Raw genomic sequence first — 27,322 nt, forward strand, 5'->3', positions numbered from 1 at the left:
ACGTGGTCAGCGGGTAACAAGTGACTTCACCTGCATTTCAGTTATCTGACGGCATTTACGCGATGGCTGCAGACGTCATCTTTACAGACACGGACTGCTGTGACCGCTGCGAGCACGGAGTAGGGACCGCCGTCCGTTGACGACGGTGCTATCCATTCAAAAACTGGGGACAGATCAGTCCATAAAAAACTTTATTGTGCAGAAAGCAACGCCATAGACCACTCAAAAGTCACAGTTCCAAAATAGCAATTGTACAAAATGTAAAGTTCATTATATGTCTACACAGAAAACATCATCAGCTAAACTCCACATGACATCTGGGTGACGGGTGAAGGTCGAGGTGCTCTACTGCTGCAAGAACCAAACAGATAAAACATTAGACAAGACTGTCCAAACGATATTTTCTGTGACTGACAGGTGTCATGATGGAGCAATATTCCTACTTGAACAATTACAGGAAAGTTGTGACTATAGGACTATATGTAATGGATGAGCAAGATTATGGTTGTGGTTTATTTTGGAGGTATGTTTGTACTCACCTTGGCCTTCTGGTTCTGGACAGGCAGGTAGAGTTTAAACTCTGCTGGGAGCTCATCCTCGGAGTACAGTCTGTCTGAGAAATACACCCTCCGTATACAACAGTTGGCGTGAATCTGAAAGGGAACCGGAGAGAAGAATACAGCTTCAAACATTCACCGTAGACATCTTACAGCCACACCGGCGCAGGAAGCTCGTCTCGGCGCACCGACCTGCACGCGCAGCGTCTCCGTATAATTGGTCCCGTAGGCCCTCCTGGTGAAGTCCGACAGGTTGAACTGAATCTGGTTCCAGCCGTCATCCAGCCTCATGGGCATGGTGCAGATGAACGGCTTCACTCGCGTCGTACTCTGATAGTTACTCGCCCGAAACCGCCGGCGAACATTTTTATCGTCCAACACCTGAGCGTCGTAAAGAGACGCGGGGGACAGAAAGAGCGTCGGTGAGCGCGAATCACAAGCGTTCAAGAGGACGGGGGGTGTCTCCGTATCTATACCTGAACTTCGAAGGTGAAGTACTTCTTGAGGTTCTTGATTATCATGACCAAAAAAGGAAGTTTGATGCCCAGTGTCTTCTTGGGGTCTGCAGGACATGTTATGTAGGTGGTGCTGTCGGAGAGGAGAGAGAATTGAGAGAAGCAGGCGGGACGGCTTGAAAGCTGAAGTCATATGATTGATTTTTTTTTTTTATCTCTTAAGTTAACAAAACAAGACAAATACATTGAATGAAATAAAGAAAATAAAAACTACCCTTAAGCTTATGATAAGCTTATTAAAGATTATTATAGAGCAATAATTGAGCAGCACAATTGGCGAGATGCATTTTGAGTTACACGGTTTAAATTTAAAAGGACCACATCAACTTATAACCGATGCTTGAATCAAGTAAAAAAGCAGGAACTCACCTGACGTTTGCTCCTTCCACCTCCAACACATACGAGTGGATGTCGCTGTCCGTGACTCTCTTGATGTGACCGTTTCTCACCTGGAAACACAAAACAAACTCGATTTATTCCGGTTTTAAACGGGAGGAAAAAAAAAAAACAACAACAACAACACAAGACTCGTTTCTTACGTCGTCCCGAGAGTGAATAGAGTTGTTGTTGTTGTTGTTGTTGTTGTTTTTAAAGTCCGCAGCTCCTGCTGACTGTGTGCTGCAGGGAAATATTTAACTTGTGATGCTGGGGTGAATAAAGAAACAACATATAGCACTTAATATCGAGCTGCTGTCAGATAACACTTGAGGATGGTCGTCGGTCATTTCAGGAACTTTCAGTCAGCAGGAGCTGCGGACTTTAAAAACAACAACAACAACAACAACAACAACAACCTGAGGACGCACGACGCCAGCTAGCTTTAGCACGACGAGCAATTGGGAACTAATTCAACTTTCGTAGCGTTGGCTCCGTGTCGCTGCTTTACCTTTTTTTCCCATATTTGAAGCGGTTTGCTGCCGAGGCTGTACAGGATGGACAGAAACCCGCTTTGGAAAGTGTTTTTAAACATCTCGCAGTATTCAAACCAGCGACGCGTTTGTTTACTGATTTGGTTTCCGTCCCCTCCTCCACCTCCACCTCCACCACCTCCTCCACCTCCAGCGGCTCCGCTGACCAGAAATGAAGACGTCTCACTCGAATACGACAACCGAGTTCGTCCGGTGTTCACTTATAACTCCACGTGTCTCCCAAGTGCAGCCGAAGAGGAGCAGTCAGCCTCAAACTCCGCGTTATTTATTGTTTTGTTGGTGTTGCCGGGGAACGGAAATCTCTTCGTGTTGTTCACACCGGTGCTTTAAACAGTGACGCATCTTTGGTCGCCGTGGCAACGGAAAGCCCGAGCCGTCTGTCGAAACGATCCGATAACTAACATTTAAATCTAAATTAAAACTGTTCCAGAATCACCAAAACACCTTTCATGCTTTCATGTATTTCCTCTGTTCTACAACACAGATTTAAAAAAAAAAAAAAGTACACTAAATAACTTTTACTGCCGTATAGCCAGAAACTAACAGACTACATTGTGTGACCTTTGACCCCCCCCCCCCCCTCCAAAAAAAAAAAAAAAAAAAATCTAATTGTTAATCCTTGGGAGGAAGGGAACATTTGTGCCAAATTTAAATCCCATCAAGGCATTCCTGAAATATTATATATATGTTATTATATATTAAATAAAAAAATTGCATCAGCAAAAAAAACCCAACTGTGGCTAACTATATAACATCATATTTATTAAAACTGTGTTGTTAATCGTCTGGAAAATGTCCGTTTTCTGAATTTATGCTATCCGCTTCATGCATGTTCTCACGACAGACTATAGGTTTTGATTTAGTCCTATTTTCTAATAACTGAAGTGATTATCCTGCTTAAATTAATGACTTTTATGAACATCAACAATAAATAAAAGTCTTTTTTTTTTCCCTTTACTGAAGAAATTCAGATGTATTACTTGCGGATGCCAGCCAGCTGATACACACTGCAACATGCAAATACTGAAACTTATTTGTTTTCCCCTTCAGGCACTGCTGAAATCAGTACTACAGTGGTTTAGTGCGAGTTAGGGGGGACTTGTGAGACACTGATATAAAGAAAAATGGTAAGGTGGAGCTCCGAAAACACTGGATGCCATACTCAACACTGTTATGCGTCTACATCTTTCCAACTTGTCCCCTCCAGTCTGTAACACAGGCTTTCTGTTAAAAAGTGCAATTTCCAAGGCAAGCTATTTCCCCAGATCTGACGAACCTCCTCCAGACCCACAAAAGACACACACAAAACAGATCTGACAGCGTTCTGCGTGCCATTAAATTGAATTTCAGATTTAAAATTGCTCGAGTGCCCCTCTAATTCCCAAACGCACTAATAATTAAAGTCTCTAGAAATAGATTTCCAATATGCACAACTATATTTCAGTACTCCTTTCACCGACTGTATCCCACTAAAGTGTCAAGTGGGACATCCTTCCTCTCCGTCTCCAGCACTTTAAACATCTGACAAAGGATTCAAATATTTGAACAAGCCGAGAAACGTTCAATCAAACATTAGCCGGGCACTTTGCACACTGGCATCACCAACAGTGCAACATAAATCAATAGTCTCCTATTAAGTTTCATAAGACTTGAAGCTGAATTCATTCAGCGGTATTCAGGTTTGTGTGACACCAGTTCTGTTTGACATTTTGACATGAACTGTACACATCTGCACGCACATGCACTTGGACGCAGATGAAAGCTGTTTATCTTACTCTAGTTTATGAGGTGCTGTTCCTTATCTGTGCTAAAATGAATGTAAAAAAAAAAACCTCTACATTTCCCTCCTCTCCACCTTTCTACAAGCTTTCTTTCTTTCTTTCTTTCTTTCTTTCTTTCTTTCTTTCTTTCTTTCTTTCTTTCTTTCTTTCTTTCTTTCTTTCTCTGTTCCTTAAAGAGTGTCTCTATAAATGTGATGTCTCAGCTTCACTAGCTGGCAGCCTCATAAAAACATCTACGGAGAGCGGTTTATACTTCTTTGTCTGTTTCTCACTATTATTTTTGCTTCTCTCTCCTCTAATTGCAACAGGTATTTACACAAAGACAAACGGAACATATATATAATTTTTTTTCCCCCTCAGACTCTTTCACTGCGAGACCACCTCGGAGACGGCTTTAAATAAACTTGAATGAAAACCCACTTTAATGAAATAGTACGTTCCAGCTTCTATTTTGTTTTGTCTCAAAGAAAAGAGGGTCTGCCGAATAACTTTCAGATTTTCCCTCCCTCTTTTGCCAGCTAGTCACTCACACTTCCACGTTTTATCGTGGTTAGGTAGTGGAAAGGGGGACCACAACCCTGCAGTGTGAAGCACGGAGGCTGCAGCTGTTGTAGAAGGTCGCACCGTACCAATGCAAGTTGCACGCGTCCACACAAACGTGTATATTTTTGCCTAAGTACCACTACACTGCTGTTAGTGTGATAGAGACCACAGGTATTGTTTTTTTGTTTTTTTTAATTATTGTGTGCATGAAACAGAGGGAACGAAGAAAATGTGAATTTCTAGGTAAAATAAGTAAATAAAAGGTGACAGATTTGTTGGCGGGTGATGTATTCAAATGTTGTGGTTCCGGTTCTGGTTGAAAACAGTGACACAGGAGTCCCAATTTATCCTTTCCTGATTCGTCATGCCCCGGTCACGTGACCCGCCCTAACATCCCTGCCAAAACCATCTCGCTCCTCGTGCCTAAAACTAACCAATAGCGCAGGTCACAGAATCTGATTTGCACTTTTCAGGCGTATTAGTAGAGACGGAGATTCGTTTCTAAAACACTCACGTGGACGGATATTGTTTTGATTTTTGAATGCCGTTTCGAATTGAAAACACGGTGTGACCTTATCAATACTCAACTGGCGTATGGATTCCTCCTCTGTTTTATGACACCTGTCTACCTTTTTAGACTCGCACTTTGCCTTTACCATCTCAGCCTCGTCTGTGCGTGAAGCTTTGGCGTCTTGGGCCATTACTGTGCACCCAGTTCTTCCGCTTTCCTTCCACTTCTGTCCATCCTTTCTAAATATTTCAGATATTCAGAGGAAGACTGAGAGAAATAAAAGAAGTCTCAGAATAAAAACAGGGAAACATAAAGTAAGAAAGAAAGGGGAAGTTACCCGCAAGGGGAAGAAAGATAGATAAAGAGGATGTGAGGATGCAAAAGAAGAGGAGAAATTCTTGTTTACATTTTCTTTGATGTGACATAAGAGAGAATGAGGAGGAGGTCCAGCTGTCTAACTGTAGTCTGCGCTGGAGGAGTCCTCCCGCCCAGAGCTTCAAGTCCCAGCTCTCCTTTCACTGCCTTCTTATTACTGACAAATTATAGAGAGAACAGGGGACACACCAAATGAAGAGGAGATAAAAGTGTGAGCGTTAATGCGACTCTTTATTAAGATTATAAACTAGCAAGAAGTTGTGCGTTAATCTCCTGTACGAGGACTTTTTTTTCCCACCTCTGTCGCTGTCTTCACCAGGTATGTTTATGAAACATATTTCTAAATCAGTTAATGGGTCATTGTTTCACCTTTTAATTCAGGCACGATCATATCAGAGTAAACTACATTTTAGCTGATTATCTAAAGGGAACTTTATGCTTCATTTAATGAGCCAGGCCATTTTAAACTGATGGATGCTTTGCACACTAATGTGCCTCCATTAATAGGATTTGAAGGAAAGGAGAGATTCGTGTTTATTTCACCCGAGAATATTTTAATCAGATGATTTTTATGGGCATTCTGTGAAAACAGAAGCGTTCATTGTTTTAAGTTTACTGGAATGAATTTTACGTCTCCGTCTGAAACTGTTGGGTTTTGCTGATCATTGTTTATCTTTAAAGAAGATCTGATAGATGAAGATGTGATTTTTTTTTTGTAAATGTAAATCTGGGCAACAATCAGGAGTCACATGTTCATCCATTAATTTGTGGCAGGTACTGAGGGGCAATTATCTGCACAAACAGATGAAAAAAAATACCTTCAGACATTGACCTCGTTCCCAATTTTTGTACATGGGTACGAAAGTAACATCAACAATTTGAGAACATGATAACCGCTTGCAGGCATTTTTTTTTTTTTTTTTCAATCCAGGTCTTCTGCTATGTTTTATCCAACTGTCGAATGATGACGAAGAGTGGAAAGACATTCCTCGGAGGGACATGTTAACAGATCGGAGCTCATCCGTCTCTGGTATTCATAAGGAAAGGAAAGACACTATTGGCCAAAAACAGTGAATCACCAAGTATTACGTTTAACAATAAGCTGCGATTCTGGTTTTCAGAAAGAAACAACTTTCCCATTTCTGCTTGGGGGTTTAAAAAAAAAAAAAGTAAATGTTTTCCCTTGTTTACGTGTCGGTGACAATTCACAGAATAAATATCAGTTACAAACTCTACAATATGACTAGTGACTAGATTTAATACATACATTCATCTCAATCTGGATAAAAAGCATTTGCATTTTTCTTTTCATATTAAAAAAAAAAAACAATACTCAAAATATTTGTTTTTCCATAAAGGTTGTCTGGGAACATTCATCATCACGTTTAATGACATTAAAAAAATGATGTCAAGAATGCTTGATCGTAACAGAAAAAGTTGTGTTGCAGATTAAGAAATAGTACAACTGATGCAGAAGCTGTAACCCCTGATGAAGGCCACGTGATAAGTTGGAAAGTTCTGGTGAAAACTGGTGCATGTATCTTGAGTTGAAACTGTTTTGTATAATTACTGAATAACTTTGCCATTGCTTCTTAAAAAAAATATATACTTAATTTCACCAGTGCATTGCGACATGGCTGTCAAGTCTTACTTCACACCATTTTATCCGTCTTCACATCATCACGCCAAACCACAGAGCCTTGGAACTGTTCGGTTTATTTTTGGATCATTGCTTTACTTCAATATTAAGCCTCTTAAAAGGGAACAAAGTCTGTATGTTAAAGATTTTAAAGCCTCCACTTCTTTAAACAAGCTCCGTCTTTTCAGCACATTTATGACCCATCAAGGCCAACGTAAATCTTGTGTTCAACACAACACGTGTCAGCGGTGTGTTAAATAGCAGCACACTGACATGGTTCATGTTAATACTGAATACTGTTTAAAGTAACAGGCGAGGTCATGTACTCAACTTTGTTGACAGTGCCAGATCCTTTAAGAGAGTCAGGATTCAGTCATCTCTGCAGTGAGACGTCGGTTGTAAGACGAGGATTTTTAAGGTCTCGGTATTAACTTCTGGTGCTGTTTTTATCCCTAAAGGTCGTTGCTGCCTTTCTCAGTCTTTGATGTGTGCGCGTCTTTTTTTTTTTTTTTAGTTTTTTTTTTTCGTGTCAGCACTTCAATACCAAAGTTACAAATGACTCAAAACTCATTTCATGCTGGCTTTTGTAACTGCCTGTGAAGAAAAATTTCATAATTATATCTAAGAATTTCAACTCTGTAAACACAACACATAATTGCTGCCCCTTTCTGCAGATGATGTATTGTGTGTCTTCTGTGAATGAAACAGAAAACGTTTTCTACACATGCTTCTCTATACCAATAGGAACAATACATCTGTGGTTTGAAAAAACAGTCCCAATTCAAATTCCGCTTAATCGTTTTTAGTTAGCAGTATCGTTCGCTCTTCGTCAGGGAGTTTGTCGATGAATCTGTCGAAATGAAAACTCGTCAGATGTTGATTTCCTCCACAGCGCCCACAGAATTTAAGCCCCATGTTGCAGTAAAATTGAAGCATCTTTGGTCGTTCTTGATCGTAGAAATAGTTTGACAGTGTTACTTTACACGGCTTGATACAAGTGGTAGACAGCAAAGCTGGACCTTCAGTCACGGCTGTTTATGACTATTTCCAAGGTTAAGAACTGACTTTCCAACAGAATCCAAGAATTCCTAAAGCCCTGTTAATTACTTGCCGTAAAACAGTCATACTATGATCTGATAATTCAGCCTAGTGTGTAATACACCAGTCCGTCCACTAGAGGATACCGCGTCAGTGACAGGTTTTGCCTAGCCTAGGCGTGAAAAGGTAGGTGATCATGTTGTCTTACATCATTCTTTAATGAGATACTGGATTGGATATTTCCATAGAATAGACATGTGAATGAGTAGATGACTATACAGTCTTTTTTTTTTTTCCAAGCAAAAGATTGTTAACATTTATTAACTAACAAGCTTTTTCACATCTTCACTACTCTCAGAAGCTGACCTGTCATTCAGTCATCTTTTCCAACCAATGGAGCGCCTTCACACCAACATCACCTCCACCTCCACCTCCACTACCAGGCCCCTGGTGCCACTTTACCCAACTAACTGCAGCACCCGGGACCAGCAATGGGGGGCGCCGTACCTACACAGGTTAGCCCACCTGGATGTGCAGCTGTACCAAGACTTCTACGCTGTCTGGGTTTCCCTGATGGTAAGATAAAACATATTACTATATTTACGTAAAGTTAAGGAACTCCAACAAATTATTGCAACAAATATCATGGCTTTGCTAATTTGATGTATTTACCGTTTTTTTTTTTACACTTGACAACAGATAAATGTAAGCATACTGGTTACTAGATATGATTTACCAATGGTATAAAACTCAGCAGTCGCGAACAATGTCCTGTCCCTCAGAAAATATGTGTGAGGAAATAAGAAATGAACTAAAACTACCTTCGAGCAAGGCACCAAACCATCCGATATGCGCATCGCTTTGCATGACTATCATGCCAAAGTGAAACATCGTCATTTTCCTGAAGTACTGACGACCCCTTCCTGCCCCTGTTTCAGGTGTGTAACTGTCTGATGCTGGTGTTCGGCGTGGTCCTGAACAGTCTGGCCCTTTACGTTTTCTGCGGGGCCTCCGCCCACTCCTCCGCCTCTGTGGTTTACACCATAAACCTCGCCGTAGCTGACCTTCTGGTGGCGCTGTCGCTGCCTGCTCGCATCGCCCTGTACCACAGCGGAGGGAGCTGTTTGGCCTGCTCCTACGTCCACACCTTCAGCTACTTTGTCAACATGTACTGTAGCATTCTGTTTCTAACCAGGTGAGCGGACGAAAAGTGCCACTCAGCATTTAAATCAATGAACTCCGTCACTGTCAAAAGCAACCAATATTTGTCCTCCTCTCGACGCCTTAACCCTCCTCGCCCTCTCTCAGTATCTGTGTAGATCGGTACCTCGCCCTCGTCCATGCGTCGAGCACTCTCCATCGATGGAGGACTACAGGGGCAGCCAGGTGTGTCAGTGCCACCGTGTGGTTCACCGCCATTGTGGTCACCTACTCTTTTCAGGTGAGGACACACTTTGAACACAACACAAACAGGCAGAGATTACATTTTACATTTCTCAACATAACCTAAAAATCAGAAAGGAAAGTCTCCTCAAACAAGGAGGGGGGAGGGGGGGGGATCTAGTACAATTAAGAGTCAGATGGATGAATCAGTTGGCCAATATTACTGCTGATTTAAGCTTAACATCAGTATACGAACATCTGTGTCCCTAAGGGCAATCAAAAAAAAAATTCAGAGATTGTTCCTGTTGTGTGTGAACGGAGAGCAGCATCATAATGTGCATGGGGCAATGGAAAGCTACAACTGTCATTAGCAAGTATTCCAAGTTCAGTCGCTTTATCGACATCAGCACTCGAGTTACATGCAGTTTTTTTTTGTTTTTTTTGACAAGTAGTATGTGCACATTTGCAAAACTTGAGCAGAGCACAAAAGTTTCAGGTCCACAAGTTGGGAGAGGCGAACCGCTGGTTCACTGCTCGTAGTGAGAGTCTAGAGTGGAAGCGAGTGAGCAGATTGTGGGAAGATCGGTAATGCAGCCGTCGGGAAAGCCTGCCTGAAATGACCTTGAGAGCAGAACAGGGGAAGCAGATAACCGGGCCAGAAAGAATGAAATAAATGTGAGGACCTCCCTCTTGTTTTTGTCCCACCAGACCACGGCACTGGAGTTCGGCTCTTCTTGCGTGCTCCTCCCCGCCCTCTTCTACCTCACCATCCTGGAGTTCCTCCTCCCCCTCCTCGCTGTGGCGGGCTTCACTCTGCGCGTCACCTGCTTTCTCTCCTCCAGCCATGGACCGATGCCCCAGCACAGCAGGGCGAGGAGGACCCGCGCCATCGGGCTTCTGGCCACCGTCCTGGTGGTCTTCACCGTTTGTTTCACACCCTTCCACGTACGCCAGGTGATAGTTTACTTCCGGGTCCGAGTCACAGGGGAGGAGCTGGGGCGGGGGGCGGGGCAGGTGCTGGCCTATCATATCACGGTGACCCTGAGCAGCCTGAACAGCTGCCTGGATCCCGTGGTGTACTGCTTTGTGACGGACAGCTTCAAGAGAATGTGGAGGACGAGGAGGAGGAGGAGGGGGGGCAGGGAGGAGGACGGGGAGGCAGGGCGCACAAGTCGGGGGGAAGGGGAGAGAAATTCACTGAATAAATATTCAGGCACAGCACTGGCAATAGCTCACAGCGTGGCCACATTCAGCCTAACCAGCACGCCCCTCTCCGCAGCCAACATGCACCGGTCTGCTTAGACAGGTGGCCACCCCTCCACGACCAGCAGTGGAACAGTCCGGAGAGACACCCGGAGCGAAAGACTCACCAAGAGTGACGGACGAACACGGAGAGATTCAGAGGCCAGCAAAGAACCCAAAACCATGTGCCATGTTATTAACATGGCACATTTCTCTTGTAAATGAACAAAACACACATCCATCCATCCCTTCATTATTCCATGCCCCCCCCCCTCTCCCCCTCTAGTCACTGGACAACCAAACACAATCTGTGTTTGGTTGTCCAGTGACTAGAGAGAACAAACCAGAAAACCTCGTCCTGACTGTGAAACTGCTGAACTTTGCTGGAGAGATCACGTTTCATTAAACTGTGACGTGAAAAACACAAAAGCATCAAAATATATCGAAGTAGAGCGAGTTGCTCCGTCTGCCAACCCGCGCCGAGCGGATTAAACAAGTTGCTACTCTGGCGTCTGTGCTCGGACCGCCTCACTCCCTCGAGAAAACACACGAGCCGAGCGGAGAGTGACGAGAACAACTTCCTCCCCTGGAGGAACTGACAGTTTAAGAACATCAGCATCATTAAAAGAGTGGACATACTGAACACGGTGTTTACAACAAGTCCACCCGCCTAGATGAGCACGCCGTGCCCTCCGAGGGTACGTTCGCAAGAGAAAACCGAGGTTTACATTACGTGACGCATTTGAATTTGAGATCAAACGCTGCATTTCACACTTTATACGCAGATAGCCTATATAATTAACCATTTAAAATCGACATTCTCCGTTTCTTTGTCCGTCATCTTCTTCGCTGCAAATCCAGCAAATCCTTCTCCAGCTTATCGGGCTCTCTTCCGTCACTTGGCGTAAATCGGAGTGCCATCAAATATTAAGACATTGGACATTTTGAGGTAAACAGTTGGTGGCGCCGATTCTCAAGAACTGGTTTTGAGTCCATCATACTCAATCTAAAACTTTATATGCAAAACTGACATATATACATGTAAAAGTATGTTAACAGTAAGGGGGGGGGATTTCATTCGCCTATTTGCATATTTGAATTTAGCGAATTAAGTTGTCACATTAAGCTTCTCTGTCTGCCTGCACGTCATATCTTTCTTTACTATACCTTGTCAAATAAAGATAAAAACACCAAAATGCTCCCCCCCCCCCCCCCCCAAAAAAAAAAATGTTAACAAAGTTTTGCGGCCAAATTAAACTATGTAATATGATGCTGTCGTATCATTTCTCTGACTACGATTGACTTCTGAAAAAAAAAATGACATCAACAACATTTATTAAAAAAAAATGACAGAAAGAAAGTGGCAGAACTAAAGATGTTCTTTTGCTGGTGATGTGGGATTGCTCTGAACATTTATAAATATAAATATAATTCTAAATATAATTTGCCAATCGCCAGAGTTTAATTTCTTCTGAAACACACACACACACACACACACACACGCTCAGTACCAGCTCTTCAACAGTTTCAATGTCTTCCTGTCTTTAACATCAGGTGAGATATTCAGTTCCGGGGATATAAATGTAAGCTCCGCAAGCCTGTCTGGGTAAACACACCTCTAGATATAACATTTCACATTAACGGACAGGAGTAATACACGCAAGCAGCAGAGAAACAGACGCACAGGTGTGAGCACTGTTCAAACTCAAGACTCTTGAGATTAAAAAAAAAACAACCATAACCAATAAATCCAATCCACTCTTCCACCGACCTGGGGTTAAAAGGACTGAGCGGCGCAACCTCCAAATGCATTCAATTTCCTGCAACAACAGGCAACGAAGAGGGAAAAACCTGCACTTACCACTAAATCCTCAAGTCGTTTTCCAAAAAACAAAAAAAAAAAAAAAATCACCTCTTGTTAAAACGTCTCTGCTGATTCAGTGATTACAACCTTCATGAGAACTTTTATCATCACCTTTTGCAAGTCCTGTCACGTCCACTGTCACTCTCGTTTCCGGGTTTTGATTGAGTCGGACGTTCATGGAGAAAAAATAAGATCCATGATGCACTTTTTTTTTTTTTTTAGCTAATGCTAGTTAAACAAAAACAACAACAACAACAACATTGCTCTGGCTGATAGGAAGTGGAAGTCAGGTCAAAAGTTCAATGCGGCTGCGCACATTGGCCGCATCGCTTCATCTGCCCACCTCAAGCCGCCTTTTTTTTTTTTTTTTTGTCTAAAAATAATCATTTTGTTTTATTCAAGTATTCATTCAGTTTTCAAATAAGATATATTAAAAAAAGATGATTAAAAAAGTTTTTTTTTTTTTTTTTTTTTTTTTTAAACAAGTAATTTCTTGTGGGTGTCCCTACCTGGCGCTGCCTGTGCAGCAAGACGAGGGGCTGTAGTCTTTAGTCAAGTAACTCAACCAGATGAGATGACGAGAAAAGCTGTATATATAATAATATATAATAATGTATAAACATGATTTCTTTTAAAGGACAGAGTATGATCTCTTTTTTTTGTTTTGTTATTATTCTCTCTGATTTTGACCATTTTGATGATTGATGGCTGAATGCATTGGTTGAATGCATCTTTCAGTGATACTGCAACCGAAGTGTTGTTGCACCTGTTGATGGATGCCTCTCCTCTCTCACCCGTGTCATTATTACAAAATAAATCGAATACTCATCATTATGAGATTCGCAGATGTAGACCTTTAATGCTGCTGCAATCGGTGTCACTCAATCAGTTATTTAAGTGATTGACACCGATTGCAGAAACTATGTATGACAATAAGTGGCTGGAGGGTAAAAAAAAAAAAAGCCTGTAAACCGAAAAGAGACAAGGCTGAATCAGATCAACAGAGTCTGTTTGATTTGTTCCACTAGAGGTCAGTGTGTCACCACAGCAGCAAAATGTCATCTGGAACGATCATACCTGTAGACTGAATCTCAGTGAACAGTAAATGTGACGAAAACAGACAATGGTGTTGGAACAGAGCAAACATAAACCTGATAATTAGATCATTTAACTAATAGCTGCTGTTCATATCCAGCTAAATATGACAGGATGTGAGATTATGTCGAGATGATGACTCTTATCATTTTTGGATTGTTTGTGATTGGAAAATAAATTGACAAGAACATTCTCATGTCATGAGGGAATTATTTAATATTAAAAAAGTCTACTGTTGTGACAGCATTTGAGAACGATATCGACTTTTATATCTTTCAGAATAAACTGCAAAAATGTAACAAAAAAATTAATAAAAAAAAACAGTTCCCTCAAAAGTATTGATTGTTTTCAGCTGTAATGCCAATGATAAATACAGTATAAGAGAAGAGCCGCTCAGGTACAGACAAGTCGGTCATACCAGGAATGTTGAGTGATATTTCCTTTTAATCCTTCCAGAGGAGCAGCAGGTCATTACAGTATATACATTACAGTATATATATATATATATATATGTGTGTGTGTGTGTGTGCATGTGCGAGGTATAAACTTACAGAACATTGCGTAAGGTGAACTGTAATGACCTGCTGCTTCTCTGGAAGGATTAAAGAGAAATATCACTCAACTCAAGTATATAAGTATATATACTTACCATCAGCTGGACCTGCTGCCACACGATGACTCTGGATTAGACACACACACGCACACGCACACACACACGCACACACACACACACACACACACACACAGTGACCCTGTACTGGGATGCTGCCAGAACAACGTTTTCTCATTTTCCTCTTCTCTCTCAGCGGTCTGACCGCACGGCATCATGGGAAACCAGTCGGCTGCTTTGAAGATGCTGAGTCAAGATGTTTCCACCATGAAAAAAAAAAAAAAAACAACGTCCTCAAACTGCAGACCAGCAGATTCTTTCACCAGTAGTCATGTGGACTGAGACAAAAACTCTCCAAAAACACATATTTATAGAATTTATACTACATGTAGACATCAGTGCAATAAAGATCACAGCAGATTATCATTTTTATTTTATTTTTAGAAAAGCAAGCCCAACAAACCTATGCATTTACATGACAGGAAAGTTATGTTACACATAAGCTACTGACTGTTTTGTAAATAATGAAAAGATTTATATTTCTTGCCTTGATGGGTTTGTATTATTTAAAATCTGCAAATGTTTTTTTGGTAAATTGCTTGTGTGAAGACAAATCAAGTTTTATCTTTGCTCACGGTTAACAAACTCTAAATGTGTCTAAAAAAAAAAAGCAATTTAATCCTCATTTTGCTAAACACTGGTTAAAAGCAAGACCTCTTGTTTCATTTTAGATAAGAGTTGGTATGTTTTACAGAAACACTGCACTCCAAGGAATCATTGACATTTTCTTGAACTTGCAAAAACTGCATAAAAGAAAATTAAATTTCTCTCCCTGTTATGGTCAAGAATGAGAAATATGTTAGAGGAGCTTCAAGTCCTACTCAGCATGTAACTATTCACCAAATAAAATTGATGAACCGTTTGTTCCGTGAAGATGGTTTACTTTGGTAGACACATACTGTTATCCACTATCGTTTTATTATACAGGTAATAGGGTAAAAAGATTTTGGGGATATTTTATGCTTTTCCAAAATATTACATTTTTTTTCTTTCTGTAATTTTCTTCATATAGTTGCCTCCCAAGTTGGTTTTCTAAATGATTTGAATTCTGAATATAACTATGTTTACTGCAATCTTTTAAGTCAGATGTTCCTTTTACTTGTATAAAATGTTTAATTAAATACCACAAAGTTTTAATTTCATTAGAGTTTGTGTTTGTGCGTGTGTATATATATATATATATATATATATATATATGTGTGTGTGTGTATGTGTATGTGTTAAGGTCCTTTTTCTCTTTTCCTTCTTCTCTGGTTTTTGATTCATATTTTGAACTTTTGAATAAAAATATCAAATAACGAAGGAAGTCATCGTTGGTTTACTTCTGAACAGATTTTTAAAGGTGCGTTCCATACAGTGTTCATCCAGAGTCCTACATATGAAGGCTCAAGCATATTTACATAACATAAGATATATATACAGACTTTATATAGAAAACAAAACTACTAACAAAAATAATCATCTTTTTTTTATAGCAGCAAAAAAGAAGAAACTAAAAGAGAAATCTGTATATTTACATCTTTTTTTTTTTTTTCAAATACCAAGGCATATTATATATATAGTACACAGCGTTTATTTGCTTTCCCATTCTTAAAGTATTCTTCTTGATTTAATCTCTATGAAAATCAAAGTATATAGGCATCTCTCTCCACTGTCGTAAGCAGACAGTTTACCAGAGGCAGAGCCACACACACACTCAAGAGTTTGGACAGGTTGGACTAACTGCATGGCCGCCACGCTGCTGCCACTGACAGCTGCTGGCTGGAAACATTTGAAACGGCATCACTCCACATTCATTCAGTGATCAGGACGGTGGAGCCAACATGGCCGCCACTGAAAAAAGTGCAAAGGCCAGACTCTTATGTGTGGCTCTGCCTGAAATTCAGAGAACAAATACAAAAAAAAAAGAAAAGAGAGACATTTTTCTAGTTGAATTAAAACACCAGAACAGAAACAAAAAGACTCGTAAATAACTTCCAGTATTGCAGCCATCGATTCCAGAGTTAAGTGTAAACCAGGTGATTGTAAAGAACAGAGAACCAAAAAAATGAACACTGAGATGACATTTTTAACAAACTGTTGTTTTTTGCTTTACATGTGAACACACACACACACACACACACACACACACACACACACACACACACACACACACACACACACACACACACACACACACACACACACACACACACACACACACTTCTGTAACATCTTTCGTAACAGCAAATAGAACAGTTTTAATTTACTCTTTTGGAAACCAAGTGAAAAGTGTCCTTTACAGACAAGAAAGCTCAAAAAATAAATATCCACAGTTATTTCTTTTTCTTCCTTTTGCAACACAGGTCTACTATTTTTTTTTAATTTATTTTTTTATTTATCATGTGCAAGTTCTGTGCAATGTCAGGACCCCCATCCTGGCTTTGTCAAACATCAAAACAAAAGTGATTTCGGCTTGAAATCAACTCACATTCATTAAAACATTTTTAAGTCACCAGATGGAATCAAAGGTTAAGAACTCAATCTCCCAGCAGGCCGAGCGAGCGGCCGTGCTGTCTGAACATTCCGGAGTCTACGGTAAAAAGGCTTGGGGACATTAAGAAGAAGAAGAATCAAAGACTTTCTCACTGCATTGGAACAGAAACACTCAAGTTGCACTTCAAGTAATCACGGCCGGGAGTTTTTCGCCTACACCTTCGACAAGGAGCGTCGCTCGGGGCGACGCACATCTCGTCTTCTCGCGTTTCAACACTTTCCGTCCACGTGTGTATTGTGTTGAAACGTGACAAGATGAATGAGGTCTGAAACTGAACTGGTAAATGTGCAAAAGTGAATAAAACCGACATGCTTGTTAAGAGTGTACTGACCCGGACCGAGCACAATGCTTCATCTTAAAAGAGTATATGTTGGATTTTCTGTTTTGTTTTTTTCCAACACATTTAAGTTCAAACAAAAAGACACAAAACATCCAGCCATGCATTAGAAAGTACATCCCTGACCTATTAGGACAATAAAGAAAAGAGCTTGAGTGATTTGTACAGAGTCATACTTTGGTGTTCCACACATGCATATTGCTGTTGTTGCATGCAAACCTCCTGACCCCAAAGTTGTATTTTTTTTTTAGGTTTTTCTTTTTAAATCTTCATGTTTGTCCTTAAACTTAAGTTGTGTATCCATTTTTTTTTTTTTAATTTTAAAATCCAGAATATTTTATTGCCCGAGTGGTTGCAGAGGCCTTTCAAAACTCTGGCATCTGTACCTCTTTGTCTTCTGTCTGTGTCCCATCCCTGCTTTTATTTATGTCCCAGCACCACAGCCAGAGCAGGATCAACCCAGGAAGTAAAATACTCCCCTCTCTGCTCTGGGACTCATTGAATGTACCTGAAAATACGGAAGGAATCTAATTTGTTCAAAACAGGGTTAAACTCTGCACCAAACTCCACCCAAGTTAAACTAAAATAACTACCACATAGTCAGTGAATGAATTCTGCTCTATAAAAAAAAAAAAAAAAACTCAAAGTGAAAAATAAGCTTCTCCACAAAATGCTTTACACACTCAAATAAAAATGTCCATTCATTAGTAAATCAACCCACTGCAATTTACGTTTCTCTTCCTTTCAAGTTGCATGTTCCAGCTGATGAAGCTAAAAATAAAACTGACCCAAATCCACGGCCTTTCACCCTGACAGATGCAGGGGAGAAAAAAAAAAAAAAAAAAAACACTGGAAACGGTTCTCAGAAAGGATTTCACCACCGCAAAACAACCCTGCTCTGCCTGCACAAACACACACACAGTCCCCTCCCAGGCTTACTAACAAGACGCCCCTATTGCAACCAATTATCTGATTTATCAGAAAACAAATCGACACAATATGATCTTTCATTTTGCCTTCCAAGTTTGTTTTTACACGTGCAGCATCGTTAGCCAAGGAAACATTCAAAAGATTAAGATAATTGAACTTTATCACAGTACACTTCAATATAATATCAATAAGTACTATTAAGAGTTTTATACAACCTGTGTGTATCCCCTCTGTGTTAAACGATTAACCTATTTGTCTCCCCCGCTGGATGTTAACGGGAGTAAAGCTCAACTCTGCAGTTTTACTTCCTCGTCCACCATCGCGTTGCTGCTGCTGCTGCTGCTGCTGCTTGCCCTCAGCAAGCGCAGACGTTTTCCAAAAGCCTTCCGACTGTTTTGTTAAGCTATGGATGCAAACTGGAGCCTCAGAGACGTTTCCCACGGCACTTGAAATAAAAATAAGTGAAGCTGTTAAGACTCTAGATTCTAGACTTAACTCTAGCTCTAGAGTCTAGAAATATTGATTTGTCTTTAAGGGCAAGCTGGCTTTCAGTAGGAAGTTTGGTAAATCATTATTTGTGTTCATTTTGTCGCTTTAAAATGGTATCTCTTAAAATAGGCTATTTCCCTTTACGAAATAATAAAGAAAGATGTCAAATCTGCTTCAACCGTCTTATTTTGGATGCATCCTAAGTTAAGATGCAACAATTGTAAGTGTAACATTTCAAAAAAGGAATTTGACATTTGGGAAATATTTGCTTTCTAGCTGAGCTTTAGAGGACAAAATTGAACCACACTGGTGAATTTGTGGTGAACACGAGTCACAGCCAGCAGCTGGTTAACTTATCTTAGCGCAAAAAAAACGTCACTGGATGTACTGGAAGAGTGTCGGGAAGCACCGTTCTGCTGGTGTCCCGAGACGAATGAGTGAAACAACCCGAAAAGCCACAGAGGGACTTTCAAATTACGCTTTTCTCATTCAATGCTGAAACACTTTTGCCAACCATGGCTGAGCTAACGTGCAGTTAGTGACAAAACAGCATTTTCTGAAAACGGGAACAAAGCAAAAAGAGAGACTGCACATCTGTTTCGCTCCTCCTCTGCCGTTTGGTTTGTCTCTTTTCTGCTTGTCTAACATGCAGCATTTAGGTTATTATGATTATTCAAAACAAACAAAAGCATCAGTGTGGGTCCTCAGTAAATCATAAAAAATATTATTTGGGATTGTAATGCCCTGTATACCGCACACACTGCGTCGACGCCCTTTCCGTTATGGAATTTCAAACGTTAAACATCTGTATTTTTTTTTTTTTTTTTACTGTATAGTTGACTTTCAATATACAGGCAACTTGATACTCATGCTCAATATTCATGAGCATATCCTCTGTATTATTGTCATCTTTGCCCTGAAATCAAGGCTGAATTAAAGAATGGAGCAGTCCTGCCGGAGGACAAAAACAAAACACTTGCAATCAACTTAGGGCACTCAAGATCAATCATCTTTCCCCAAGAACCAGGCTTCGGGCTTATTGTTTCAGAAATGCCACTTCCAAAAGTCTCTAGAGTCTTAAAGCTACTGTTGCAGAGTGCTGTAAAAGTCCCACAAAGCCGAGTGTGATGTTGTTGGGGTTATTTTGGTGAACACGGGGCCTCCGCTGGAGACGCCAAGTCAGCAGACATACACATTCTCATCAATCAGCTTCCGCATTACGAAGAAAAGGTTCGATTCCACGGTGAGGAAGAACGATTTTCAGCATTTTTTTTTTTTTTTAATGATTGCAGCTTCAAGGACTAAAGTTCATCAACAGTGTTCATTATTCGATCGTGTTGACCCCAAATGAAGAGGTGTGTGCGTGTGAAGGTTTGTTTGTTTGTTTGTTTGTTTGTTTGTATGTATGCGAGTCCCCTGAAGTTTCCTGTCCAGGCGGCTGCTCAGTAGCACCTCCTAGAGGCCCTGAGAGAGAGACAAACTCTCCTTAAAACCACGACCAGTGAATTACTCACTCCTGGATGACCCCGAAGGATCAATCAAACGTCCGCGAGGGTTAAATGGAAGGAATTTTGTTGACGGCTGAAAAAGCACTGGGACCAGAATGATTTTCGTCGGATGAGTTGGTCTGATGTGACACTGGTCCCACAGCATATGGAGTTCTTATATTCAGCAAATTGACACATGAATCGGAAAAAAAAAAAATCTGTCAAAGCCAGAGCAGACACCCAGAGCGGACCTCCTCTCTCTCTTTTCTTTGTGTCTGTAAACTCCAGCATTACGAGGATGGAGGCACATTTTTAAGTCTTTTCCAAACTGAATTTAACGGTTTCTGCAGCATCGTGTCGGTCAGCTCAGCCGGCCAATCACAGAGCGGACTCATTTTCCGTGTGACAGGAAGTGGTTGTGGTGGTGGCCTTTCCCTTCTTGGTGAGTTTCAGGAAGCTAGGTTTTTCTTTTGCCACGGTGACGGCGCCTTCGTTGCCATTAGGATTTTCCACCTTTGTCAAGGCCCGTTTCTCCGAAGCTTTGGCTGATTCCCCCTCCCTGCCAATCACAATTCAAATCTGTTAGGACAGTTTTTTGGGGCTTCAGGGGGTAGTTCAACATTTCGGCCATACAATCAATCAATTTCTTGCCAAAAGATAGCACCTAGTTAGCTCAGCTAAAGTTAGTTTCCAAAAGTTGAAAGTTTCTATACTTTATGCTCGTACCTGTGAAAACTACAACAACTGAGTTTTAGAGGTACCGGTAGGTGGGTTTTGTGAGCTTTGGACAGCCAGGGTTAGCCGTTTCACTGTTTACGCAAAGCTGAGCTAAACAGCTTTCAGCTGCAGCTTATCTAGAACTAACTAAGATCTAACTCTTGGCAAGAGGGAAAACAATTGTATTTCCTTTTTCCTATTTGCAAACTTTTCCTTCAGGAAGAGAAAATGTCAAAGACCAGGTGTTTTTCTCACCCGTGGTTTGGAGTCGGGTAAATGACCAGGAAGAAGGCAGTGAAGAATCCGAGGAGGGAGCCCCCAGAGGCCACCATGGGAATGACACGAACGCTGCCAACAGCTTCCACTACAGCGCCCAGAGCTGAGGCCACCAGTATCTGACTGATGTATACCTACCAAATCACAAAACGGGTTTCTCAGAATAGTATACAGTAGAATAGAGATATATTTTATGGAATTACGTGTTTTAAGCATAAATTTAGGCTTCAGAAAGAGAATGTAAACAACACCCACTTGACAGGATAAGATGGCACAGTCGATACCAAAGCCTCTGCGGGAGTTACCGGGACTGTGGTGGATGTACTGCAGGAGGCAAAGAGAGTTATAGTTACTAGTCCTAAATAACTTGATTTACACATTCTACCAGTTAATGAAGCGAGGAAGCCACATATAAAGAGGGAGAACAAGAAAAAAAATCCTTTCACTTAAACTGTTGCCAAACCTGAAGCCAGTATATTTAACATTTCAACTTTTTGATCGACATCTTAAACTTAGAAAGCTACCACAGTCACTACAGTATATAAAGTAAAATGTATCTTTAACTGACAATTGAAAAAAAAAAAGAAAACCAGTAAGATATAAAGGTGAAGAAAGAGTTAAGTTTGTGGTTTTGTGACTGTCAACAATTTCCCTCAAAAAAGGCAGACCAAAATGTGTTAATCTGATTCTAAGTCAGATTTAGCCAAAAGGCTGCTTTTCATCTGCAGTCTCAAGAGTAGGTCGATGTCACACATAAACAGAGACGAACAAGGACATATGTACCTCTTTCATTTCGTGATATTGTCCTAGCAGAGCATAAGGACAGTAGGAGATACTCATGGAGATGATGCCCATGCTGCTGATCATCACCATGGCAACGTACACATTAGGGAAAATCGCCATGACGGCAGTTCCTAGAGATGGAAAAAAAAAAGAAAAGAGTGAAAGTTTAAGAGTGACTCACTTCCCAGTTTATTCGACTCGATTCTGTTTTATTACTGTGGCTCATACCAATGGAGAATCCAAGTGTTCCCAGGATGTAGATGACCTTAATGCTGAGGTCAAAGTTGTCGAGATATTTCTGGAGAATAGCTGGAAAAGAGAGATTCATTGTTTATGTCGAGACATGCTATTCTTTCACAAAGAGCACTTACGGGCATGTGTGCTTCAGTGTAGTTACCCGAGCACGTAGCAGCAGTCATGGCATAAATAACCAGCCCCCAACATCCCATTTGAACTCCTCTGTGATAATTATCCAATAAGGTTGTGTTAGCAGCAGCCTGTGAGAGAGAAACAGGCTTAGTTCTTAAATTTGCTTTGGACTAACAAAGACAGAGACAGAGTTTAGTTCAGGTTTAACTCACTGTGAACGGCTTGGAATAACAGATAATCAAAACTGAAAAGAAATGACACAAATACAAAGAAAAACAGGCAGTTGCAAAGATGCATTATCAAACACGCATAAAAAGACATTTTGGAGTTTTCTGAACTGCCACACAAAAGCATGTACAGATCTAGATTTTAACGAGCAGAGTAAATGAACTTAAATCGAATGAAGGTATATACCGTATATATATATATATATATATATATATATATATATATATATATATATATATATGTATATATATATATTTATGTCTGTGTGTGTGTTTAGCAGCTGATTCACTTACGGTAGGATCTCCATGGTAGATGACTTGTCCCATAAAGTCGGTGAAGAAGACAGCCTCTGCGATGATGGAGAACCAGGTGAGCAGGTGACAGGCGCACAGCCGCAGCAGCTCGGGAGGCATCTTCAGCATGGAGAGCCACAGCAGCCGCACTGTAGTCTCAACCTGAGCGGAGCAGAAGGCGATTTACTAAAACGTCACAAAGATATGACCAAACTCAGCATATTAAAAATGACAGTGATTAAGTTGTTGCTGTGGTTACAGTTAAAAAAATAAAAATAAAAAATAAAAAACACACACACACACAACTGCTGCTTGTTGTTTCTCATCACTCAGCGTTACAAGTCCTCACCTCGCCCTCTTCGCTCTCCGTGTCCCCGCTGGACGAGTTGGTGTTCCCGCTGCGGTGTCTGTTCCTCTGGCGGTTCCTCCTCCTGTGTCTGGCCTCCACCTCGTACAGGTCGTTCATGCTGCGAGACGGCTTGATGAGAAAGGCAGCGTTCGCCCGGCGGAAGCGGTAACGGTGGCTTCCCACGCGACCGTAGTAGGAGAAAGTGCAGGACGGCTGGCGGTAGAAGGTGTGACGGTAGCGTGACTGCCGCATGGGAGCTCCGGTGCTGGCAGCTGGATGGAGAGACGGTTTATTGAGACATCTCGTGATGAATCGGAGACTGCCGTGCGGGAGGCATGGGTTTGAAACCAGGAGGTCACAATCTTGTTCTTGAGTGGTCTTGTGTTTCCCAACACCAACCACGTGTTTTCCCTACAAGTTTCATGTTCCTGTAAATCACACGGCTGTGTGCACGAAGCAGGTTTAATTTCCGTCAACTACAGGAAAACGTGAAACTGTCACGCCTAGAGAGGCCAAAGCGTGGCTATCTCACGTTTTGCTGTAGTGGACGGGCATGTCTATTTCACGCTTTGCCGTGATGCCGTGATGTTGGTTAATTTGTCAGCTTTAGAGCTGCTAGCAGGTGTTTTCTGTGGGCTATCGGTTTTCTCCAGTTTCCAGTCTTTATGCTAGGCTAAGCTAACCAGCTACTGGCTGTAGCATTATATTTAACAGATATGAGAGCGGCTTCAATCCTCTAGTCTGACATTAATAACCCATATAGTGGAGTTTTATCATTCAAAATAATTCAGTGGTATTGCTGTGGTCAGTCAGGGTCTGTGGAACTTCAACACTAAGTTACAAAAAGTACTTTTATTAACTAAAATATTGCAATGATGATAAATTATTGATTTCCTACATTCTTTTTTTATTTTCTATTCAATCCACATTATAATATATTGATGAGGATACTGACCTTTGACCAATCCAGCGCGGTGTGCCTGTCCTTTAGAGCTCAGCCTGTTAGAGCCGTCTCTGTCAGGGTTGGTAACACTGGCCAACAGACGCCCATTCAGTGTCCTCTGTTCGTTAAGCTGGTTGTTCAGCAGCGCCTCCTGTCCATCGTCATTTTCCATTTCTTGCAAGAAAGCCGAGAGTCGGGAAATCTTCGGGGTTGGCGCGTGCGTTTCATGGTTGTTACTTTGGGGGCGGAGCAGGTCTTGACTTCCCGCGCTGCTGCTGCGCCTGATGTTGGCGAGTCTGGGAGGCGGAGTGCTGCGATTGGGGTTGAAGAACGAAGCAGTCGTGGGCGGCGAGCCGCGGTAAGGCGAGAGGCGGTCGGTAAAGATGGACGGCTCTATGTGACACAGGAACAGAGCATCATGGTCCATGTGGTCGAGGGTTGCGTCTGCCATGGCGAGGACGCTGTCGCTTTTACCTGGGGAGAGAATGAAAGGAGACAGTTGATCAGTGCAGGTGTGAGTAAATCAGAAAAAAATGACCAACAAGAGAGACAGAAGAAAGCCTACTGAGGGTTGATTCTCTATGACACACAAAAACTGTGTTTTAATACCACTGAAAACAATCTTTTTCTCAGGAAAACAAAAAGCAATGGGCACGACATAGGATCGGATCAGATGGTAGAGCGGATTGCTCACTAATCGGAGGGTCGGTGGTTCGATCCACGGCTGCTCCTGTCCACATGATCTGTGTCTTTGGGCAACTTGGGGCATACTGAGCCCCAAGTTGCTCCCGATAGTGTACCATTGGTGTGCGAATGTGTGTGCGAATGTGATCCTGATGGCGAGCAGCTCCGCCTCATTTGTGCATTAATGTTTTTTGTGAAGGGGTAAATGGGAAACAGTGTAAAAGCGCTTTGAGACCATGAAGGTGATAAAGCGTTAAACAAGTGCAGACTATTTACCATTTACAACATGAGACTTCTATGGTTTTGTTTAATTCAATATTTAATTAATCAAACTGGCAGCTGTGATAAAAGCTGCATAAAATCTATAAATCATAAGAAAACAGCCTCAATGCTTCCCTTGCCATCTCCTTCAACCTTGGAAAAGAAATACCAAAATATTCCGACCCAACAAGTCATTACTTTCAAAATGAGATGCATAATTCAAACTTTCAGACCGAAGAAGCACAAATGTCTTGCTGGCTGTGGGTCTATCTGCCCGAAGAAAAAGTCGGTGAACTCACTTCTCACAAGCTCCACCTCTAGGAAGTCCATGTCCATGTCTCCACGCTCTGATTGGTCGTCGTCATAGGGGTCATAGAGGTCGTAGCTGTCTATCGTGTCACCCTCTCCGATCATTTCCAGCTTGGGTGCGAGAAGTCCAGTCTTGCCATTGGCCGATGGTTGCAGGTTGGCGGAATCAGGACTCTCCTGGTGAGAGGAGCGTGTTTTGTGACGTCACTGAAAATCTATGTTGTTTTATTTTTTTTTTTTTTTTTTTTTTAATAAAAATGAGTTTTAAGGGCTCAATACCTGGTCCAGCCTGTCATGATGTGGCGAGTACTGCTGCTCCTCGATGCTGAAGAGGTGCAGCGTCACAGAGATGGAGAAGAGGATGGCGGCGAAGAAGAACAAGATCTGCTCCTGGGACTTGAAGGCTACTCCGAGGAACGTGTGCGTCCAGTCTAAACCTCCGAGGGCGTAGCCAACTGCACCGCCGAGACCTGCAGACGGAGGAGGCAAGAACAGAGACGGCGTAATTATGAAATTTTCTCTTTTTGTGTTTTTGTTTGCCTACTTTGTCCATTTTCCATCAAGCTCAGTGAACTATTCTTCTTCACATTTAGTCTTCATTCAGTCACTACTGACATGACCATGCATTTTCATTTTTCAAGGCATTAACAGCGAATCTGCAGATTGATTATTAAAAACCCTGTGAAAGATTTTGTGTCAGGTTTACCTGCAGAGGCAGCGTGGATGTTGAGCGCCATGTCTTGCTCCTCTGTGTCCGCCACGTCTAGCAAGTACGCCCTGATTGGTCCCTCCGTGGCGTCCGCACAAAAGTCCAACACCACCACTCCCAGCACAGTAAGAACAATTCCTATTGGTTGTTTCCCCTGCTCGTCACCCAACGACAGACCTGACAGGGAAAGACATAATGGGCATTATTAAATGTGTTTTTGTTTATTGTACAGTGGGAAAACCAACAGTGGAGGCTTTGTCACCGTTCAGCTACAGACAAAAATTCAATGCAGGGCAATTAAACAGTATAAACACGCATCCTAATAAAACATAGAGGACAAAATAATACATAAAATAAGACAATACACAGTTAAAATACAAAAATTTAAAAGTTTGTACCAACTGCTAAGATAGTTATAATATTATGAAATAATTATTTAGTTCTTATCTTCTAATAGACTTCGAAATACAAAATGAAACTACAACAATTAAAACAAAAACAATTAATATTAAGTACAGAAATTAAAATAATCTAATTCACACACACAAAACATTCAACATCTGGACTTGTCCATTCTGATCTAACACGGATGGACATGTGATCAACAGCTGATAACTCGATAACTGCACAAAACAAGAGAGAGACACACACACACACACAGGTCACAGCACATTTCCCATACTGCTTTGCATGTCGTGTTTGACCTTATGTGTCTCATTACTTTTGTTCCCCGTCCGAGAGCCGGAGTGAGAAACTGTGCAAATGTATACGAACCATACAGCATGATGGGAACTCTGTACTATAGGAGTGTGTGTGTGTGTGTGTGTGTGAGAGAGAGAGAGAGAGAGAGAGAGAGAGAGAGAGAGAGAGAGAGAGAGAGAAGATATCAGAGGCAGTGGGACGCAGCATGACTTTACAAACTGAAATCCATTAACGTCAGGGAAATAAAAAAAAGTTCATAGAAAGAACAGCACAGTGTGTATGTGTGCGCGTGTGTGTGTGTGCATGGGACAATGGAGCCACAATACTCACTAGCCAGGCACCCAGACAGGAAGTGAACTGCGATTGATGGAAAGGGGGAAGCAAACAGGAAGCATTTCCCTGTGAACTGCCTGCTCCCGTGTTCCCATGTCAACACGCACACACATACACACACGTGTACACACACAGATTACTCCAGTTTTCCCATGTCGCCTTGTGTTGTTCTCACACATTCATATGTATACAACCATGGAAACGTATACGTAGTATTCGCTTATTTATCTCACACAGACGCAGGTCACTGTTTTTTCCCCCCAAGTCAACCCTGCTGGCAAGGTACACACACACACACACACACACACACACACACACACACACACACACACACACACACACACACACACACACACACACACACACCTCTGTGGTGCCCTAAGTCGACCCAAGAACCAAACCACCGAGTAGAAGAATGGAGGCAGAGCTGAATAGAATCCGTTTC

The 27,322-nt window shown here is 41.6% G+C and overlaps 3 protein-coding genes across 4 annotated transcripts in view; 1 reads left to right on the plus strand and 2 right to left on the minus strand.

Annotated features, from left to right (window-relative positions):
* Window positions 1-177: 177 nt before the first annotated feature.
* On the minus strand, window positions 178-2,313 carry LOC138618617 (cilia- and flagella-associated protein 20-like). The gene is made up of 6 exons (XM_069694485.1): window positions 1,959-2,313; window positions 1,442-1,521; window positions 1,034-1,145; window positions 750-938; window positions 540-653; window positions 178-351 (listed from the first exon to the last, which is right to left on the minus strand). The coding sequence occupies exons 1-6, from the start codon at window positions 2,040-2,042 to the stop codon at window positions 346-348; spliced, it is 585 nt and encodes a 194-aa protein (XP_069550586.1). The 5' UTR covers window positions 2,043-2,313; the 3' UTR covers window positions 178-345.
* Window positions 2,314-8,258: 5,945 nt separating this feature from the next.
* LOC138618610 (G-protein coupled receptor 20-like) lies at window positions 8,259-10,573 on the plus strand. Its single transcript, XM_069694472.1, has 4 exons — window positions 8,259-8,464; window positions 8,827-9,083; window positions 9,197-9,329; window positions 9,980-10,573. The coding sequence occupies exons 1-4, from the start codon at window positions 8,282-8,284 to the stop codon at window positions 10,571-10,573; spliced, it is 1,167 nt and encodes a 388-aa protein (XP_069550573.1). The 5' UTR covers window positions 8,259-8,281.
* Window positions 10,574-19,819: 9,246 nt separating this feature from the next.
* Window positions 19,820-27,322, minus strand: part of LOC138618547 (solute carrier family 45 member 4-like) — a 52,704-nt gene continuing 45,201 nt past the window's right edge. For both annotated transcript variants that reach the window (XM_069694356.1, XM_069694365.1), the window contains exons 5-16: window positions 25,840-26,019; window positions 25,413-25,603; window positions 25,124-25,310; window positions 23,892-24,353; window positions 22,937-23,208; window positions 22,588-22,749; window positions 22,095-22,194; window positions 21,926-22,006; window positions 21,698-21,828; window positions 21,170-21,238; window positions 20,894-21,048; window positions 19,820-20,480 (exon numbers count right to left, since the gene is read on the minus strand). In XM_069694356.1, coding sequence (XP_069550457.1) covers window positions 20,300-20,480; window positions 20,894-21,048; window positions 21,170-21,238; window positions 21,698-21,828; window positions 21,926-22,006; window positions 22,095-22,194; window positions 22,588-22,749; window positions 22,937-23,208; window positions 23,892-24,353; window positions 25,124-25,310; window positions 25,413-25,603; window positions 25,840-26,019 — 2,171 coding nt within the window. In that variant the 3' untranslated portion in view covers window positions 19,820-20,299. The remainder of the gene's footprint in view (window positions 20,481-20,893; window positions 21,049-21,169; window positions 21,239-21,697; window positions 21,829-21,925; window positions 22,007-22,094; window positions 22,195-22,587; window positions 22,750-22,936; window positions 23,209-23,891; window positions 24,354-25,123; window positions 25,311-25,412; window positions 25,604-25,839; window positions 26,020-27,322) is intronic.

The sequence above is a fragment of the Brachyistius frenatus genome, unplaced genomic scaffold (assembly GCF_029030835.1).
Source record: "Brachyistius frenatus isolate BFR_SWC_R1_liver_20210118 unplaced genomic scaffold, ASM2903083v1 Contig_2, whole genome shotgun sequence".
NCBI lineage: Eukaryota > Metazoa > Chordata > Actinopteri > Embiotocidae > Brachyistius > Brachyistius frenatus.

Bases quoted from the DNA above. Each gene is read 5' to 3' on its own strand.
- LOC138618617 (XM_069694485.1), bottom strand. From the start codon at position 2,042: ATGTTTAAAAACACTTTCCAAAGCGGGTTTCTGTCCATCCTGTACAGC. The intron at 1,146-1,441 runs GTGAGTTCCTGC...CCTCTCCGACAG, and splicing joins GTGGAAGGAGCAAACGTCAG to CACCACCTACATAACATGTC. The intron at 939-1,033 runs GTATAGATACGG...TACGACGCTCAG, and splicing joins ACTTCACCTTCGAAGTTCAG to GTGTTGGACGATAAAAATGT.
- LOC138618610 (XM_069694472.1), top strand. From the start codon at position 8,282: ATGGAGCGCCTTCACACCAACATCACCTCCACCTCCACCTCCACTACC. The intron at 8,465-8,826 runs GTAAGATAAAAC...CCCCTGTTTCAG, and splicing joins CTGTCTGGGTTTCCCTGATG to GTGTGTAACTGTCTGATGCT. The intron at 9,084-9,196 runs GTGAGCGGACGA...GCCCTCTCTCAG, and splicing joins AGCATTCTGTTTCTAACCAG to TATCTGTGTAGATCGGTACC.